This window comes from Prinia subflava, chromosome 4 (assembly GCF_021018805.1).
Source record: "Prinia subflava isolate CZ2003 ecotype Zambia chromosome 4, Cam_Psub_1.2, whole genome shotgun sequence".
Classification (NCBI taxonomy): Eukaryota; Metazoa; Chordata; class Aves; order Passeriformes; family Cisticolidae; genus Prinia; species Prinia subflava.
In genome coordinates this window covers 6,864,554-6,883,192 of record NC_086250.1, presented here as the reverse complement: position 1 = coordinate 6,883,192, position 18,639 = coordinate 6,864,554, and the positions used below count along the sequence as shown (strand labels likewise).

The window sequence follows — 18,639 nt, the reverse complement described above, 5'->3', positions numbered from 1 at the left end:
AAAGTAATTTCATGTAGTATAAGAGAAGACACATTTCCTCTTTCAGTGTACTTCCATATGCTACAAATAAAAAGATTTATCAAAGAACTTTTCCTCTTAAAGGTAATAAAGAGCTCCTTTAACATCTAACGTGGCAGACCAGCTTCTCCTGATAAATTGCACACTTTAGGGAAATTTTTTTTTCCATCCCAAAAAATATCCCATCGCTTTTACCACAAAAGCTACATTATTTGATGAGAAATCTTGTATGAGTAATTTGGAGGCAGAATTTTTCTAGTAAAATGGAGAAAACACAACAACATCTTAACTGTAGAGCTTGGGTGACTCCAAAACAGATTCAGAAAAAATGTGCATCTCCCAAGTCTTACTAAGAAATCTAAGAAGTTATTATATGAAAGAATTCTGGGTGAAACCTTTTCTGGTCAGCTTTATCCAAGGAGAACTCCAAGCAATACAGCCTGAAACCACAAAAACAGGCACTAGGAATAAGGATGTAAAAGGAATTTTCTGGACATGATTTCCTGAAGAAGCCATGTTTGAAGAGCTATGCTGAGCTTTTTCTTGCAGCTTTCCACCCCAGCTTGGAAAATTGCAGATGAGCCACTGTGGTCCCTTCCAGCCTTACCCATTCCGTGATTCTGGGATTTGTGCCAGGCAGGAGTGGAGCACACGGAGAGCACAAAGAAACAGTGAAATCTCTTCAGAGAAGCATTATGCACTGGATTCAGGCCCCTACATGCTACTAAGAACCAGGTTTATGGTGTCCAGAAGTAGCAGAACATGCTGCAGAGCAGATGGAAGTAGAGACAGATTTAAACTGCAAACTTCTCTGGTTCCCTGTGTATGACCTGCTGGGAAGGCAGCAGATGAGGAATGTTAGAGGCAGGAGAGAAGCAGGGAAGCATTAACTTCATGCAGCACAAGAGCACCTGGAATAGCAAGAGCTCAGAACAATAAAGAGAGGCCAGGAGCTGCACTCCAGAAGCTGATGCAGCAAACTTTGCCACAGCAGGCAAGTCCTCCCTGTGCCCACGTGCTTCTCATTTTTCCATATCCTCCAATACTGTATGATATGGATCACTGGTGAAATCTCACATTAAGAGGTGTTATTATGTTTTTAAAAAACAAGTAAAGCAGTTTTATCCTCTACTAAGAAGTTTATGGTATTGCCATAAAATGTTAGCCTGTATCAAAAAGTGCAAGAAGTTCCACTTTGCTCAAAACACAGTAAAGACTCTCATGGTATTTTATTTTCCTTTCATTTGATATCATAAATTACAAGTCTACCCTCTGAGAGTCTCAAACTTTATCCTCTTCTACTGCAGCTAAAATGAAGGATTGATCCTAGAAGTGGTTGCACAGCTGTGCTTTCCAGCAAAGAAGAGTCACTTGGGACAAAAACTCCTTATTAGGTTTTCTCAGGGCTGCTTTTCCACTTAGGGAAAGGTAAATCTCCCTGCCCATCCCACCAAATCCAGCAGTGCCCCTTACCAGATCTGGGCCATGGAAATACAGTTCTGTCACTCAGGGCACTGTCAGGTCTCAAACTACAGGAATACTGACGCGGTAAAACTTGTGGAAATAAAGCACCAAACTGAATAACTCAGAGGATACTTAGCACCCCTTCCTCCACCCAGCTTGTTAACATTGTGCTATCATCTACATTATTCCATCCTTTTAGAATTTATTATTATATTTATTTATATGCAGATGATGTTCTGCAGGACACAACTGAGAGAACATGAAACATTTTTGCTACTCTTTTTGTTTGTTTGTTATACTTGTTAAAGGGAGTGCTTTTTATTATATAATCATTTGAAAAGCTATTTCATGTGTTCGGTATAAAAAAGCTGACGTGACTCTGTACAGGAAAGGTATTTGATTTCCAGATGCAATTACCAGAAACTTACAAAGAGCTAATGATTAGATGAGAGAAAATCTCAGCTCAGTCACTGAACACACTTGTATTACTTGAAAAGATGGGTAACTCCACTTAACTGCTTACTTCAATATAAGATTATTTCCCTCTGATAGCAATCTATTTTTGAAAGTTTCTGCTCTTAAATTCCAGGGAAAAAAATCTCTAATATGAAGCACAATGCCATTTATATTAAAATCTCCCCAACATTTCAGTAATTTGCATCACTGATTTTCTCAACTGCACACATTTTCATAACAGCTTGCTAACCTTGTCTCTGTGCTTAGAATAAGCTCCCCAATCTGATTTAGCAAGCATAGAGAATGGAATGAATGAAACTTATTTCAGTTTCCTGAACAGATTTCAGTGGAAGCAAAAGCTCTAAAATCTGATACAATGACCAGAGTCTGAATTTAAATTTCTGTCACAGCTCTTTGAATATGCACTTGCAAATCAGTAATATTTATTATTTTAGGAAATAGACTATAACCACAGTTAACTTACTTAGAATCCAATTCATGGAAGCCTGTTTGTGCCCCTGCTCACTTCTGAACCATTAAAATATAACCTAGAAGTGCATGAAACCAGTTACATTTAGATATCTTGTGAAAGCAGTGCTGGCATAATCCATTATAACCCCATACCTTTTCTCATGAGTCATATTCAATAAACAGAATTATTTTGTAAAGGATACAAGGATTGTTGTCATCAATGCTGCAATTGTCCAGAATCAAGGAAATGCCATCCAAGTCATACACCTAAATAAAAACAAAAGTTTAATTTAATAGATGTCTCAACAATACTAACAATGTTTCATGCAAGATATAGTAAAAACATAACAGGAATATTTGTTTCATCAAAAATATTAAACATGCTAACATGAATTGCAGAGTAAACCTGGTGTTTTCAGCATGAGTATCACAAACCAGTAACACAAGTGGGCACTAATTTCACATTTCCCTTCATTTAGCAAGTCTTTGACTGAGGTGTTTTGTGTTCCTCACACTGAGCCAGTTAAGCTATGCTCACTCCTGCTTGCAGCTAGAAGGAAGTACCACCAAAAACTATGGAGAAAAATTCAGGAAAAACAAAAAAGAAGTTGAAAAATACACCTAGACACACAAGTTTGCATGAGACCACATTTTCTGTACCTTCAGTAGCAATGTGTTACTTGTACATGACCAGCATAAATTCTTTGTATCAAGCAAGAGCTGTGGATGTTCCTCCTTTGAGAAAGTGCTCCTTATGTTACTAAAAAATGAGCAAAGATAAGATCTGGTGTCTCTAGTTCTCTGTGCATACACATGGGATGTCACAAATTGTGCTACTACATTTGTGTGTATGAGATAACAACACATAATCCTAACAGACTCATACACATACACTTTATCAAGTCTTGGGACAAGCTGATCTTAACAAGAAACTTGGAGTATTATTATCTTATGGAAAGGATGTTCCATAAGAAATTTATATAGACTCCTAAGGGTACACTGTACCATCACACCTGCATATTTATAGCTTCACACGTGCCTTCCAACCTCAACCATTCTGTGATAGCCAAGCTACAACTATCCAAATCTTAAGTTCTTTAATTTCTTAAAATTTAATTTCAAACCAAGAACTGCAAGTTAAAGGAATTTAATGTAATGCCAGTTTAGGGTGTGGCTTGATGATGGTGTTCTTTCTTCCTTTTTTTTTGTCCCAAACAGGATGCATTTTTATATACCAAGGCAAATAATAAACCCTGCAGGACCATCAGCTTTCTGAAACACACATTTTGTCATAAGAGAGGCAAATTGAGTAGATTCAGATGTGAAATCCCAAACAGTCTGTGGATCAATGAAACTGAATTCAGAGACAAAGATGAGCACATGTCTCTTACAAGTTCCTTTTCAGATAATGCCATTGCAGAGTCTCAAGCTACACGAGAAAGCAGCAGTGACAGACACACACATGCAATGCTTACATGTGTAAGAAGCAAAGAGCACTGCTAGGTCTTAAACCCCACCTTGCACATCTGTGCTGTCATGTTCAACTTTACCTACACGAAGTACAGTTAATAACACAAGTTTAAAAATATCCATTCTTTCCAAGAAATGTTTGTATTTTCTCCAAAGGCCCATGTACAGTATCATACTTCAAAGCTTGAACAAGCAGTGACCTTTAAGCAGCACAGCACTTGCACATGCTTGGGAAATGCTGGTTCTTTGATGTTCAGGCTGTAGCCAAACTCTGATGTGCCTACAATGCTGCCTCTTATTTCCCACCAGTGAAATGCTGAACGGTAGAAATTAGCTGGGATCAAGTGCTGTCAACAGAAACAAACCATGCAATCACACACTCCAGTTTGATTCAAATGAGATGTCTGGTTAACAGAGTAGGCATTTTGGGAAAGGACAATTTGAATTAGGATCCACTGATGCTTCAAAAAGTTACTACGAGAATATGATAAGATTCCTTCAAAGTTATGGAGGAACAGCAGCAGCAAACCACAGCCTTAGTGAAACCTTCATGAAAAACAAGCTGCTAACTACCACTGCCTTGCACCTACCTGCCTGGAGTTTCTTTAACATTGTACATTCAACTGTCCATACAATTTGCATGACAGCTTTTGTCACCACAATGCCAGCTTTAGAATGTCACCTGTGACTTACTACACAGGGAGATGGAGCAAGAAGAAAAACCTTACAATGTACCTACCCAAGACAAATCTATAGATTTAGAACTATAGAATAGTTCTAATAGAACTATTCTACAGTTCTATAGATTCTATAGAATCTATAGAACTTTCATGAGATGAAGAGGTCAAATCCTGAGCAACCACTACTAGAAAAGTTTCAGCCCATGCCAGCTGTTCCTGAACCTCCAGTGGCTCACTGAAAAAGCATTTTATGGCAGCCTACAATCCATGCTCTGTAAGGTGAGCCAGTTCAGCAAGTGCTCTGCACATAGCAGAGGCACCTCTGCAACAGGAGTGCCACAGGCAGCCAGAGGGAAGAACCACCCAGTGTCCCACTTGCACTGCTGAGAGTCTCAAATCCTGAGGCTCTCATCTGCTTTTAACCTTCCAAACCAGCACATTTTGCAAAAATTGAGAAATTGTCCTACATCTCAACCTCTTACACAGATCCACTGGAGCTACACTGCCCAACAGACAGTTTTTTGGGAATTTTTCCAGCTAATTATCAGTCTCAGTTTTTGCTTTGAAGAGAACTGCCTGTGAAATGCCCTGTGTAGAGAAAGGGAGTGGAGCTTTTGCAGGGATCTTTTGCAGGGCTTGGGGAAGGAGTCAATACTGCACATAAGCCAAATCTTACTTTAAATATGGTGTGAAAGTACCTTGTGAAGAGAACATTTGTGGCTGGTGTGAAAATGGCTGTAACTTGTCCAGATTTTGGAAGAAATTATAGACAGAAACTAAAGAACAGGACAGTTGTGGTGTCTGGTGAACAGAACTGCTCACGTTGTTACAAAAGATCACTAAATCTATTCTCCATTGACATTACTGCCAACATAGTTAACCAATAACAGAGAACTGCACTGGACTGCAGCAAAGCCACAAGGTTGTTTTATTATCAAGAACAGTGACTTTGGAATAATACTGTATTCTGAACTACACTGAAACAGAAAATGAAGCTTAAGGTTACTTAAGACAAGTTTAGAATTTAAACAATCCAGTTCTGTGCTAATGATCTCTAGTGCTTCAGTCAAGTCAGTAATGAATATCTTGCCCTAATGTTATGATGTAAGTTTCTGAAATAGTATTCTAAAATAGCAGAAACATAGAATATCCAGCACTCAAGACAGGTATCCATCCCTGCCAGTTAAAAAGCCTGCTTTCACAACACAGCTTTATATTGAAGTCATTTGTTTACTGCACTTGATTCTGAAACAATTATGTGTAATATGCCAGTAAGAAAAATTTAAATGTATTACACTGAAGAGAAAATACCTGTCCCAGTGACAGTGACTGCTAGTTTTTTTTCTCTTCCTCTGTATCTGGAATTTAATCCATCATAATTACTTAAAGCAGGCTCTAAAAAGAAGCTCACACAAGCAAAGGTGCTACATAAATATTAAACAAAGTTTATGGGAAGAACTAGCCCAAGGCTGTGTTTGCCTACTGCTTCCATGGCCAAGGAATGATACAGTCTTTTATTAAGGTGATCTGGGACATGTCAGCCCTGAGGAAAAGGATATGCTTTTTCTCTTGATAACCAATGAAAAAAACAAGGACAAAATTTGACCTGTTTATGCTGTCTTACAGAAGTCACATTTATTGACCAGTATATAAATAATGTCAATAGCACAGTGAAGAATGTGTGCTAGAACAGAACTGCTCCTGACAATCTCCCAGTACTTTCTTACAAAGTACACAGAAATAATTACCATTAACACAACCATTCACAGCAAAGCCCAGCAAAAAGTATAATTTAATTGAGACTACTTTATGATTCTTTCCCTCTAGCAGCAATGGAGCCAAGCTCAGGGGTAAGAATGCAAATTCTCTGAGCATGACAGTGCTTGTTGCTAAATCTGCCTGCATCTAGTAAAATGCAACTACAATCTCCAGGTTCAGCAACCATACAGACAAAAATGGAAAAAATAAAAAGTAGTCCAGCAAAAATAATCTCTTCAAAGAATCATTAACATTTTGGGCATTAGAAACATCACCTCATCAACTAAGAGTATTATTATTCAGAAAAGAACATTCATGCCTTTACATAACAACTGAACATAAATTACTCTTCCACCAAAATGTGACCAATTTTCAGTCTACAGTCAATGCAGAATGAGAAAGGTGCTTCTTTCAGTCACAGAAAAACTTCTATTTCTTTGAAGTTGTGCTTGGCCAAAGTATAGGTGAGCAAAAAGAGTATGTTCTCTCAAACAGAAGTGGACTAGTAACAGTCTGAGTAATGCTGACGCTTACTCTTCTTTTTACACATTATTTATAATCACACTGAAAAACAGAAAAACAAATTTCTAGGCTAAAAAGCGGTTGGGGGTGGGAAACATATTCTAGAAATGAGTCAAAAAACAGGAACAAGCAGGAACCATTTATAAGGAAAACCTCCAGAGACAACATTCATTACAGATCACCAGTTTCCTACCAGACAAAAAGTCTGTCTTCAATCATGTTTAGCTCCACAGTATGAAATTTTAACTCCCATTATGGAATTTAAAAGGTTTCTGGGAGCAATCAAACCGGCAAACTTCACATTTTTATGAACTTGGCTCCTTCCCTTCACTCTTTGTAATGCTTCCAGTTCTGTCACACAGCTCCAAGTGCCCAAACCCACTCAAGTGGCAGTGCCTGGTGCTAGGTAGGGCTGTGCTGGTTGGCTGCAAACACCAGCCCTGGTCTGCAGAGCATCAGGGCTCCAGCAGCCACAGCCTGACCCTGCCTCTCTGGAGCACTTCTCTGGGTTTCTCATCTACCCTATTTGCTGATCCTCACATGGCTAAAAGTAGGAGCATAACAATAAACCTGATCCCCCTATTTCTCTGACAAATTAGACTGGCTAATGTAATTAAAACCTGGAGGAGGAGAAGTCAGAGAGAAAGGGAAGATTAACACAGCTGGGCTGGCATCACCACAGGAATCCTAACGAATCTATTAAGGTAGCAGGACTCACTTGATGACTGTATTTTTATGACTTCTCTTAGTGCCCTAGAATACTGAAATGATTCAATTGCAACCTACTTCTCATGAGCTGAATCATCAAGATGTTAACACCCATCACAAATGCATCAACAGCATCCTAATCCCACGCATGGGAGTGGAGCCAACAGATCCAGGGAAGCAATTCCCCTCCCTGACACTCACGAGACAACCTGCCTGAGGGGCTGGAGCTATGCCCTGCAGAGAGGCTGGGGGAGCTGGGGGTTTGAGCCTGGAGAGGAGGAGGTTTCAGGAGAACCTGCTGGCAGCCTTCCCACACCTCTACAAACCGCTCCCCAAGACAGAGCTGCTCTCCTGACCCTGGCCCAAAGTAGTTTAAATACAGAAAATATGGATATGGAAGTGCAACTCAGAAGGTTCTGGCTGGATACCAGGAAAAATTTTTTACTATGAGGATATGGAGCAGCCACTGTGGACTCTCAGGCTTGGAGGACTTCAAGACTAGAAAATCTCTGAGTAACCAACTCTGAATTCAACTTCAGGCAGGAGATCCCTTTCTGAATGGCTGTGTGAGTCTCAGATGTTTTCATCTCACTCAAGCAAAAATGAAAAGTCTAAGACCATGGAAAGAGGCCCAAGTCAATTCCTTTCCTCACATTTAGCTGCAGATCAGATTCTTTCTACTCTAATATGATCTTTTCTTGGTTAGAAAGTTGGAAACAGTTGCCACACATTTACTAAAAGATGTAAAATTTGGAAGCAGTTCTACAAAAAATATGATTCTTAACCATTAGTGGAATAATCCTGCACATTCACTGACTTCACATGACAGAATAATCTTAAAATAATTTGTATTTTGGATGCCAGACTATTCATATGAATTTCTTCTTATAAACTTGTATAACTTTGAATTAATGCCTTAGAGCAAATAAAAAGGATTCCCCAACAGTACAAAAGGAAGCAATTTCATGTTTTCTAGAGTAAAAGTAATAATTTTGTACTATTCAATATACTGAAGAAGTATCTGAAATATCTGTGAAGAAAACAAAAAAAGGAATACAAGTGAGGCCTAAACCCCACAATTGCTGAAAATTTTTGAAAAAGAGTACAAGCAACATGGTTAACCTACAGCAAAAGCTTGTTGGTGAACACAACAATCTTTAATTAGGAAAACAGTACGTTCTATTATCCACATCCAGGAGGACAAGAGGCAGTGAGCCTAAAGAACAGCCCATTCACGTTACACATCCATTAAATCTTTTTAACAGTAATGGTCAGTGAAGCATTGCAATACACTGGCACACAGGTCTCAGACTCGTGAAGCAGACTCCAATATTGCAAATCTCTGCAAATGACCTGACAACCTTTAGCCATGAACATCCCACCCAGTCCTGCTCTAGACAGGTGAATGCTTCCAACCTTCTAAATCCCTTCCAAGTCTGCACAACTTCCTTAGACAGAAAATCACACTAGAATACTAAATTATGCCAAAGAAAAGGAATCCAATGAAATATACACTGGGGATTTGTTGCCAGTCTTTAGCCAGCATTAAAGATATTTTTAAGCTTTACTCCTTCTAAAGGTACCACATGAGACAATGTAACGACTTAAGTAGTGAGAAATATGTCCTTCAGACCCTGACACCAAACAGGCTGACTAGCAGAGTCCATTTTCCTCCAAAAGCTCCTCAACAAGTAGCTAATTAGTGATTAGACATCTGGAGAGAATCCAGCATTCAATGTGGGTGACAGAACAGCTTAGTAAGAGTAGGAACACAGCAGCTGTTAGGTTCCCAAACAGGCTCCTCTGCATCTATGAAGATACTGAAAAAGGTTACTTCATTTTCTTCATTTCTGAGTCTTGGCTTTGGGCTTTTTTGTTTGTTTTTCCAAGCAGCAAAAGTGACAGGAGATATACACAGGATATTCTACTTCAAAAGACAAAAGAATTCTTTAGGCCTTCAGTGCTACTGGGTTCCAAGCCCTACGGCAGACTACAGGCACTTTGGTTTAGAGTACAGGCAGCTGTGGCTTGTGGCCATCAAATCTATTATAGGAGCTCACCACATTCTGCACATCCACTGAAATACTTGTGGACAGAGGCTCCCTTCTCCAGGACACCACAGCAGCCTTGCTGAGCTGCTCTGAGGGCCCCTTGCACCAGCGTCAATGACTTTGCTCGTGTCCACTTCAACCAAGGCAACGTCCCCAGGACACTCTTCCACCTCTACACCACCTAGGTAAGCATAGATTTAACATTTTAATGTCTGAAACTCAGAAATCACAGCAACAAAACCTGTTGCTCCTGCTAGGTTAATTTCAAAGATGTTCGCTCTCTTTCAGTGTTATTTTCCAGACAGACATGAGGTTTATTTCAACTCTCCCAAAAGTGGAGATCCTTGCCTCTTTCTTGGAGGTAAAAAAAATTATAATAAAAAAAAGTATCTTAGAATCTAAATGTGGGGTACTTTTGTGGTGTCCTACACCTTTCTTCAGAGAACTAGTTTAGAAAAAGAGGGGTTTGGCCTTATAGAAGAGGAAGGGAAGATGAAGGTTCCAGTCACACCATCAGGCCTGAGCCAAAATAAGCAGATGCACAGTGTCCAACTATGAGGACAGGGTAACAAGCTAACTCAGCTGCTGAATCATTTTTTCAACTAGTCTTTCCAAGAGCAAAACACAGGAGCTTCCAGCCATTGAGATGATAATACAAACACTTGAGAATTCAGAATAGGTTCCCACAAGAGAACTGGAACGTTTGCTTTTTAAACAATGCGGCTTTCCTCATTCTCTTACGTGCAGTTCCTGAACCAGCAGCCACAACAAACAGATGCTGCCGTGAGAAGCAGGCTGTCCACTTTGGTAGGGTTTAGATCTGCGACTTGACGTGGATAAAGCCAGGTCCAACACAGACTCATTTTGCTTGAAACACACAATATTTGCTAGTGTAGCCTTTGGCAGCAGCAGTAGAAGAGAAAAACGGTGCTAAACATCATCCAGTATTCAGCACTGCCCTTCCAATCAGCTGAATTTGTACAAATTTGTATCAACACCACGGTACACATTTATGTACTTCTTGTCACACTCTCCTATTCTCAGCTCATGAAACCCAGTCATCAGACAATCTTGGTTTGCTCATTTCCAATCACTGCTATAAAAGTGACTCTTAATTCTGTTGTCTTCTTTCATCAGAACAAAAAGAACCTTAAAGGAAATAAAGTGTAAGAATTAATTATGTGACTAGAGACGACTTCTGCAAGACCATCAGAACCTCAAAATTTTGTTTAGCTCTAGACCAAACTGAAAACTGAAGACTTCACACTTCCAAGTTCTGAAAAAATACAGGGATAAAGGTTGAACAAAAAATCACATGATTCCTTTCAGCCTTTTTAATCACTATTGTAAGAGGAAGTTCCAAGTCATTCTGGCAGGCTGCCATTGTTCTGGTGGCTACAGCAATTTTGTCTTCAATCTCAAGCTTTAGAAAGCATTTTGTGTATATCTCAATTAAAACGAGACTTTGTTTTGTGGGTTGTGTGTACAGACTAGTTATTTTTGGGGGATGCTTTTGTTGGTTTTGTTTGTTTGTTTATTTCATGTTTTGTTCTCTCCAGTTTCATATTTTATGTTACATCAGAATAACTTTTCTTCTGGAACAGAATTCTAGACAATCCATAAAATATCCTGATTCTGAAAATCATTGACATTGACAGAAAAATAGATAACCACTGAACAATCCTGTTGAAGATTTCCTCATTACTGTTCTACACCAGTGATCACACACTTTTCCAGACAGAAATGGGCACCACAGCCTTGTGGAAGTTCCTTTGCTCTATTACTCAGGCCAGCTTTGGTGGTTACCTCATTTCTCCCCAACAGCTGGCACATCTGCCTTGCTGCTTCCTTCTCACAACATTTTAACTGCTCCCTGACACACAGTGCAGCTGAACTCCTTGAAAACTGCTGGGAGGAAAAACAATCCAAGATCATACCCTGTTTTGATGAATGCACCAGCCTCACAGAGGCCACATATGTCATCACTCTCATACATCCCAACTGTATCCTGAAATTGCTTCCACTCCCAACATCCAGGATTACAACTCTTACTAGGAAATTTCTGAATTCAGCAAGCAAAAATAAATGCCCATCGGATCTTCCATGCTCTAATGATGACTTTTGCTGCATCCAGCATTACTTAACATTCTCACTTAGTTTCCCTTGAAACAAGGATTTTTTTAAAACATTAAAAAACCAAAGTCAGACATATAATTCCATCTACATCAAATATTCGAAAGATGAAAATAACATGTATGAAAAAATGTAGGATGATTTCAAAAGATGCAATGATTTATGCCCATGATTTCTATGTTCATGGTTAAATTCTGCAGCTGAATTCAGCACACTGAATCACTTCAGAGTTCACTGACAGACTTAAGACTAAAAGCAAAGTGGTGTTTCCCATAATTCCTCGGAGTTTCCTATTGTGAAGTGACTTGAGTACTCTAAATTTTTTTAAGGAGCTGTAAAGAATAAGTTATTGAGTAATTCACCCCAAACTTCACAGCCAAGGTGGGGGGGTGAGAAAAGAAGAAATGGAGAAAGCTGGTAGGGTAGAAGACTGGAAATTGCACAGAGACCTTTATTAAAGGCATTCACAATTCTCTGCTTCCACATTCCCTTGTATCCAAAGCTTCCAAGATTTTACTGACTGGTCAAAGAACAAACCATTAATTTTCTAGTGCATCTGTTAAGGATGTGCACTCTATTAAGTACAAAACTATCCCTGATGATAATTAACTTTTTCACTAGGTTAAAGCACAGTAAAACAAAGTGTTTCTGGAAAAGACTGTAAAATGCCCTTTTAGAATGCTGCAGAAACAGTAAATGGGAGACTGCACGACCCAGCTGGCTATTACAGTGAGCAGTTTAATGGTGTTTGCTGCTTGTGTTTTAAATCAGACCAGTCAAGGAAGCCCTAAAACCTGAGCCAGCCATACAAACCCACCACTAAATACTGTAGTAAATAATGTGTCACACTGAGCAACGCCAGCCTCACACTTTATTTTATATGAAATGTGATGTTTTCTGAGAAACATGTAAATAACAGAAGTATGGTCCTTTTGAAAGGAAAAAGAAAAATGAAAGAAAACAAAAAACCCACCACCCCAAATCTCACAATCACAAAAACTGTCTTCTGTCAGGACTAACAGATGTTGTCTCACTCTACTGTAGAGCCTACTGGGGATGGTTTCAAAGGAGGCCAATGCAAGTGCAAATCGATTCTTGAGCTGGAAGAAGCTGTGGACATACACAACTCTGCTGAGACTGACTCATGTCCTTTTCCCAGTATTTTATGATACCTTCAAGTCACAAAGTATTCTTCATCCCAAACAGAACTGATGGCATGATCTCTCAAATACAAAAGCAAAGCAACTACATTTCCATTAACTTTTCAAAAGTAATTCATTAGCTATCTTTTTATTTTATAAACCCATAGAAAACATCTATCCTGGTGTAAATGCATCCTGTAAAGCCCTTTCAATTCTTCCTCTGTGTCATTTTATAAGCAAATCTAGTACAATTTTTATTTGTTCAATGCATGAATAAATCCTAACAACTTCACTGGGACATTCAGGAATGGTAAGAAAAGGTTGAAGTGTTCAGCTTAACTCCCTGATGAGGAACAGGTCCTCTTTTAAATACGATCCAACAGCAAGATCCTTTCATTCCTCCCTCTCAAGCTCTGCACACTCAGCTGTCAGTTCCTGCCCATATTCCTGGAAGTGACTCCAGCCTACCACGTTAACTTCACAGGTAGCAATAACAGACCTATAGAGGGTGCTGGAATTTCTTACGCCTCTTTTTGGCATTGTGCTTTTGTAGACAGTATCTACTGCAAAGCAAAACAAATTGTGCTCACTGTCAAAACCAAGATATTACTGTGAATAAAGTGATTTTTATTGAAAAGAGTCAATTTTTGGTTCAGTTTTAATTGTTTATAAGCCAGATCCTGATGACTCTTGTGGCTCCCTTCCAACTCAGGATTATTCTACGATTCAGATGGAATTTGTTTCTGCCTGCCCAGCTTTTCCACAAAGAAATTATTCCTGATGTCCAACCTGAACCTCCCCTTGAGGCCATTTCCTCTTTTCCTGCCCCTTGCTCCTTGGCAGCTGCCCCCTCCTGTCAGGGAATTGTGGAGAGCAAGAAGGTCCCTCCTGAGCCTCCTTTTCTCTAGGCTGAGCCCCTCCAGCTCCCTCAGCAGCTCCTCACAGGACTTCAGAATGCCCAGATGCATTCTAAAATTCTGATTCCGAATGCCTGACCCACAGACAAGCAGATAAATGCACTACTTCACAAACCTCTTGGGTTAGGAGCTGTTTGTACTTTAAAAGCTATTTTCAAGGAAAAGAAACTGCTGGATAGGTCAGGAACCAGAGAATGCCATGAGGTTAATACAGGAGCAGGGCACACGTGGTGATTCAAGAGGTGAGCAAATGAACTAGCAATGATCTGCCCAAGGTTTACCCTCACTGAACATTTTGAGGTGGACGTCTCCACTGCCCAAGCCAATGGGACCCAAGGTCTAATCCCTCCCAGTGTGATCAAAATAAATACAACAAGCATTCCAGGAGATGAGGAATGTAGAGTGGAAGGAAGGGCAAGATTCATCAAGCTCATTTGAAGTGAACAATACACTAGTGAAGTCTGAAGGCTGCAACAAGCTTGGGTCAATACAGCTCATTTCAGCAGAGCTCCTGAGTGCACGAGCAGACACAGAGCTGGGATTTGGCACTCAGATGCTCCCTGGGGCTGCTGGCTCCTGACAGCCTCCAGTCCTCTGGGCAACACTCAGGAAGTGCTGAGTACACAGTGCAGGCCATGGGCTCTTCCCAAGGGAAGGAAAGGCAGCTCTGTGATTTGATTTTGGTGGGGGAAGGTTGAGGGGAGGAAGAGGAGAAGGCTGGGATGTGCATGTGAGCCATGCCAAACTCTGCAACTTTCCCTCAAGGCTAGAAATGCTCTCTCACACACTCCTTGCTGTGCCCACCAGGGACTGGCCCAGCCCTCATGTACCACTGACTGTTTGCTGATGATCCAGACTTACAGAAAGCTGAGCAATTATTCTCTGCATTTACCTGAAAGTCTAAGAATATACATTTCCATTTAATGATTCACCAAGCATAACCTTTGCACAGGATCAGATCCTCTTATTAAGATAAATTTAGCCACCTTGTTGAGATTAAGATCAACTTTACATTTAGAAAACAAGACTCCTGCTGTTGTGATTTATATGTCTATAAAAGCTATATATATGGTATGCATGAGATACAATAACTCAGGAATGCATGCTCCAGCACTAAATTTAATACTGAAAGCTTGCTAATGCCTCAGGCTACTGAGCGAGATGATACATGAAGCTGTACACAAGGAGAGTGCATAGTAGTTTCTTAATTTACCTCTAAATTACAACTACCAGAGGCTTTTCTGAGTATTTCTGTCTCTAAATGTCTTGTAGTCTGGTAAGAACAACTGCAGGTACCACAAAAGTAAGCATTTTTTTCCCCATTTCTAGCTGAACTCCTATATCTGTGACAAACAAAATTCTAGGTTTTCAAATTTGCAAAGGTGTTGTTCAAATTGTTTTGAAAACTCCATAATAAATGTATCCTTTCATAGGGTTAATTCACCTGAAAATATTATTGCACAAAAACAAGGCATGTATATATAGACTCAAGCACTAAGCCAATTGTTTATACAATTTTGAATGTTCTGTTTTGCTCTATTTATATTGTTATTTCTTTTCTTGCAACAGATCATTAATTTAATGACAGCCTATAAAGTCAAGACTGCAGATTTTAACTGAAAAACAGAAGGAGTTCTTGTTTCAAGACCATTTCATTACTCTACATTAAGTATATATACACCATGTTATTAAAAATTATTTAAAGGAAACCCACCCAAGCACAGCCAACTCTTCCTAGCAAGCCCATTGCAAGAAAAAAAATCTCATATGAACAGAGCTTGAGGGTACAATTCCATAGATGAAATTTGTACAATAATTAATGCAATCATAAAAATCAGAAACTTTTTCAAAAAACTTTGAATCCTATAGGTGAGGATTTTTTACTATTTTTAAAAAGAAAGAAAATTTCTATAGGAGTTCAATAATAAAACACTTTCATTTGAAGTTGATTTTCAAAGGAGCAGATCAACACTTTTATAGAAATGCCTGCAGGAACAGGTTGACAGTAATGGTGGGTCAGAAGGTGAGAGGAGAAAAAGCCTTGAATCAGAACCTCAATCAGCTGCCACCACGTTGATCTATTGTAGGGGAACTACAAGATTTTTTTTTTCTCAGCAGCTACTAATTCTAAAAGCACTTTTAAAAAAGTGCATTGAATGGTGAGGTGCTTGTGAATCTGTGTAATTCAAGAGCTGGAACTAAGAGGTGACACTCCCAACCACCAAATACTCCCTTTGGATTGCAGGTTCCAGAAGAACTGGCAGTAGTTAGTGTCCTCTCAATCTGCCTCTGCTTCTTATGCCTGTGGGGAACAGGCTGAGCTGAGACACAAACAGACCTGGCTGGAAAACACTGAGGGAGGGACACTAAAGTAGCAGGGAACAAAAGTTAGATGCAGGTTAAAGGGAACCTACCAATTTATGACTAAATTGTTTGCATTTTGTTTGCAGGCAAAACACTGCTTTCTTTATTATTATTATCATTTTTATTATTAGCTACAATACTGAATAATCGCCTGAAATAAGGGCCTGCAATATTTCCAAATAATGCCCTTCAGTATTTCCAAAGTCAGATACACAATCATGTATTTGCTGGACTCAAGGATAAAGAGATTTTTAGAGAAGTTGGAAACTCGCCTATGGAAAATTTCGAGCCCTGAAAAGCTCCATGGGTAGCACATCTCATTTTCTAAAAAGACAGGAAAAAATGATTTGAAGGAAAATGTTATAATTTCCCTTATTAAAATTCAATATATGTTGCCAGCTTCAGTATGAATCCACTGAGCTCCATAATTACACTTTAGAACAGTAATTGCTAGACCAAAATCTAAATCCTTCTTATATTGTCATAGGTAAGATTAATGTCAAACCAAAGCTGACTGTAACGCTAAAACATACAGAAAAACAGAGAGGAGATACATTTATGTTCAATACTTATGCTTATACTTTATGAGGAACACAGAAAATTCTATCTTTACAAAATGAAGCTAATCCTCATCATAAAATCATGGAATGGTCTGGCCTGGAAGGGATTTGAAAGCTCATCTCAATGCACTCCCTGCCATGGCAAGGGACACCTTCTACTGGACCACATTGCTCAAAGCCCTGTCCCACCTGGCCAGATTCAATATTTCACTTCAAATATCAGTCAGGTTGTAATAAGGTAAAAATTATTAAAGCAAAGTGAAATACTGCATATATAACCTCAAAAATTATTAGACTGAAATGAAGCATGCTGGATATTTTTACTTTAGAAGCAGCAAGTTATCTAAATTTTTTGTTTAAATAACAAAATTGTATTTTTTAAGTTAGACAAGCAGAATGCATAATGAAACTAAAATCAGAATACTGCACCAGCCTTGTTTCATACTGTGACCTCAATCACATCCTGGAGTACACATACCATTCAACACTTGTGCATCCTTGTACTTGCACTTTTCCAACTGCTGGCTTGCAAAGGAAGACTTTTCAACTTTTGTAAATTCATATGATGTGTGTTCATACAATTTGGTCATATTTTCCAGTATTGGTGTTGTTCTCCTTTCTTCCTTTTTGCATCAGTAAGACCGTGCTGAAATTAATTTTTAAACTAAGTTCATTAAGAGATGCCAAAAGACATCACCTTGCCAGTAATGAAAAAATGATCCACCAAGGTACAAAGAAAATATTTATGGAGTTTTTTTTTTTAATTCAACGGTGCAACTTTTCTCCCAGGAATTGAACAAAAGTTATGATTCTTAATCAAGAGAGTAATTAGGCTCATATTTGAGAATCTCTTTCACAGTATATTTAATACAATTTGAACTCTGCTTGTGGAACGATTATTAAAGGGAACTAAACCAAAGATGTATAATACAATTAGTTTTAACCAAAAGTAATACCAATCGTCACAATTTTATCCAGAGAGTCTTCCTGGAGGAATACACTGAGGTAACTGAGGAATTTTTATGTTTTTATATATATTTATCTCTATATATGTATGTACATTGAATCACAGACTGGTTTGGGATTGAAGTGACCTTTAAATATCATCCTGTCCACACGCCCTGACATCTTCCACTATCCCAGGTTGCTCCAAGCCCCGTCCAACTTGGCCTGGAACACTTCCAGGGATGGGGCAGCCACAGCTGCTCTGGGCAACCTGTGCCAAGGCCTCACCAGCCTCACAGGGAACAATTTTCCAATATCCCATCTAACCCTGCCCCCTGTGAGTGTGGAGCCATTCCCCCTTGCCCTGTCACTCCAGGCCCTGGTAAACAGCCTCTCTCCACTCCTCTTGTCAGCTCCCTTCAGGTACTGGAAGGCTTTGCTACAGCTGGGGTCTCACCAGAGCAGAGCAGAGGGGAAAAATCAGCTCTCTTCACCTGCTTGCTGGACCTCTCTTTCAATGATATATTGTAAATTCGTATTCATGTATATATATTTTTATATTATATAACTACACAGATGCACATATCTATATATATAAATCATACACACATGCCTCTATACACACACACACACACACACATATATATATATAAACTTATACAGCAAGTAAACCCCAAAATAGCTAACTTTTATTAATTCTTGATTTCCTCATTCTTCAGTTAAGGGAAATACTCCATTTCATAAACAAGAACAGTAAGACAAGAACACTATTTTGACAGAAAGGAAAGTACAAATAAAATCAGACAGAGTTTTCTTCTGTCCCTCCTCAGATTACTGCTTTTCCACCTGAGTGGATATTTGTGATAACCAGCCAGAATGACTCCACAATAATTATTATACTGAACTTTAATCCAGCTTTATCTTGCAAAGAATGATTTTGGTCAAAACCATCTGTTATCTGTATATCAGATAACTCTGCC

General features: G+C 39.1%; 1 protein-coding gene across 1 annotated transcript in view; it reads right to left on the bottom strand.

Moving 5' to 3' along the window:
* Positions 1 to 18,639, bottom strand: part of ATXN10 (ataxin 10) — an 84,413-nt gene that overhangs the window by 13,753 nt on the left and 52,021 nt on the right. The window contains exon 10 of the mRNA XM_063395295.1: positions 2,613 to 2,676. Coding sequence (XP_063251365.1) covers positions 2,613 to 2,676 — 64 coding nt within the window. The remainder of the gene's footprint in view (positions 1 to 2,612; positions 2,677 to 18,639) is intronic.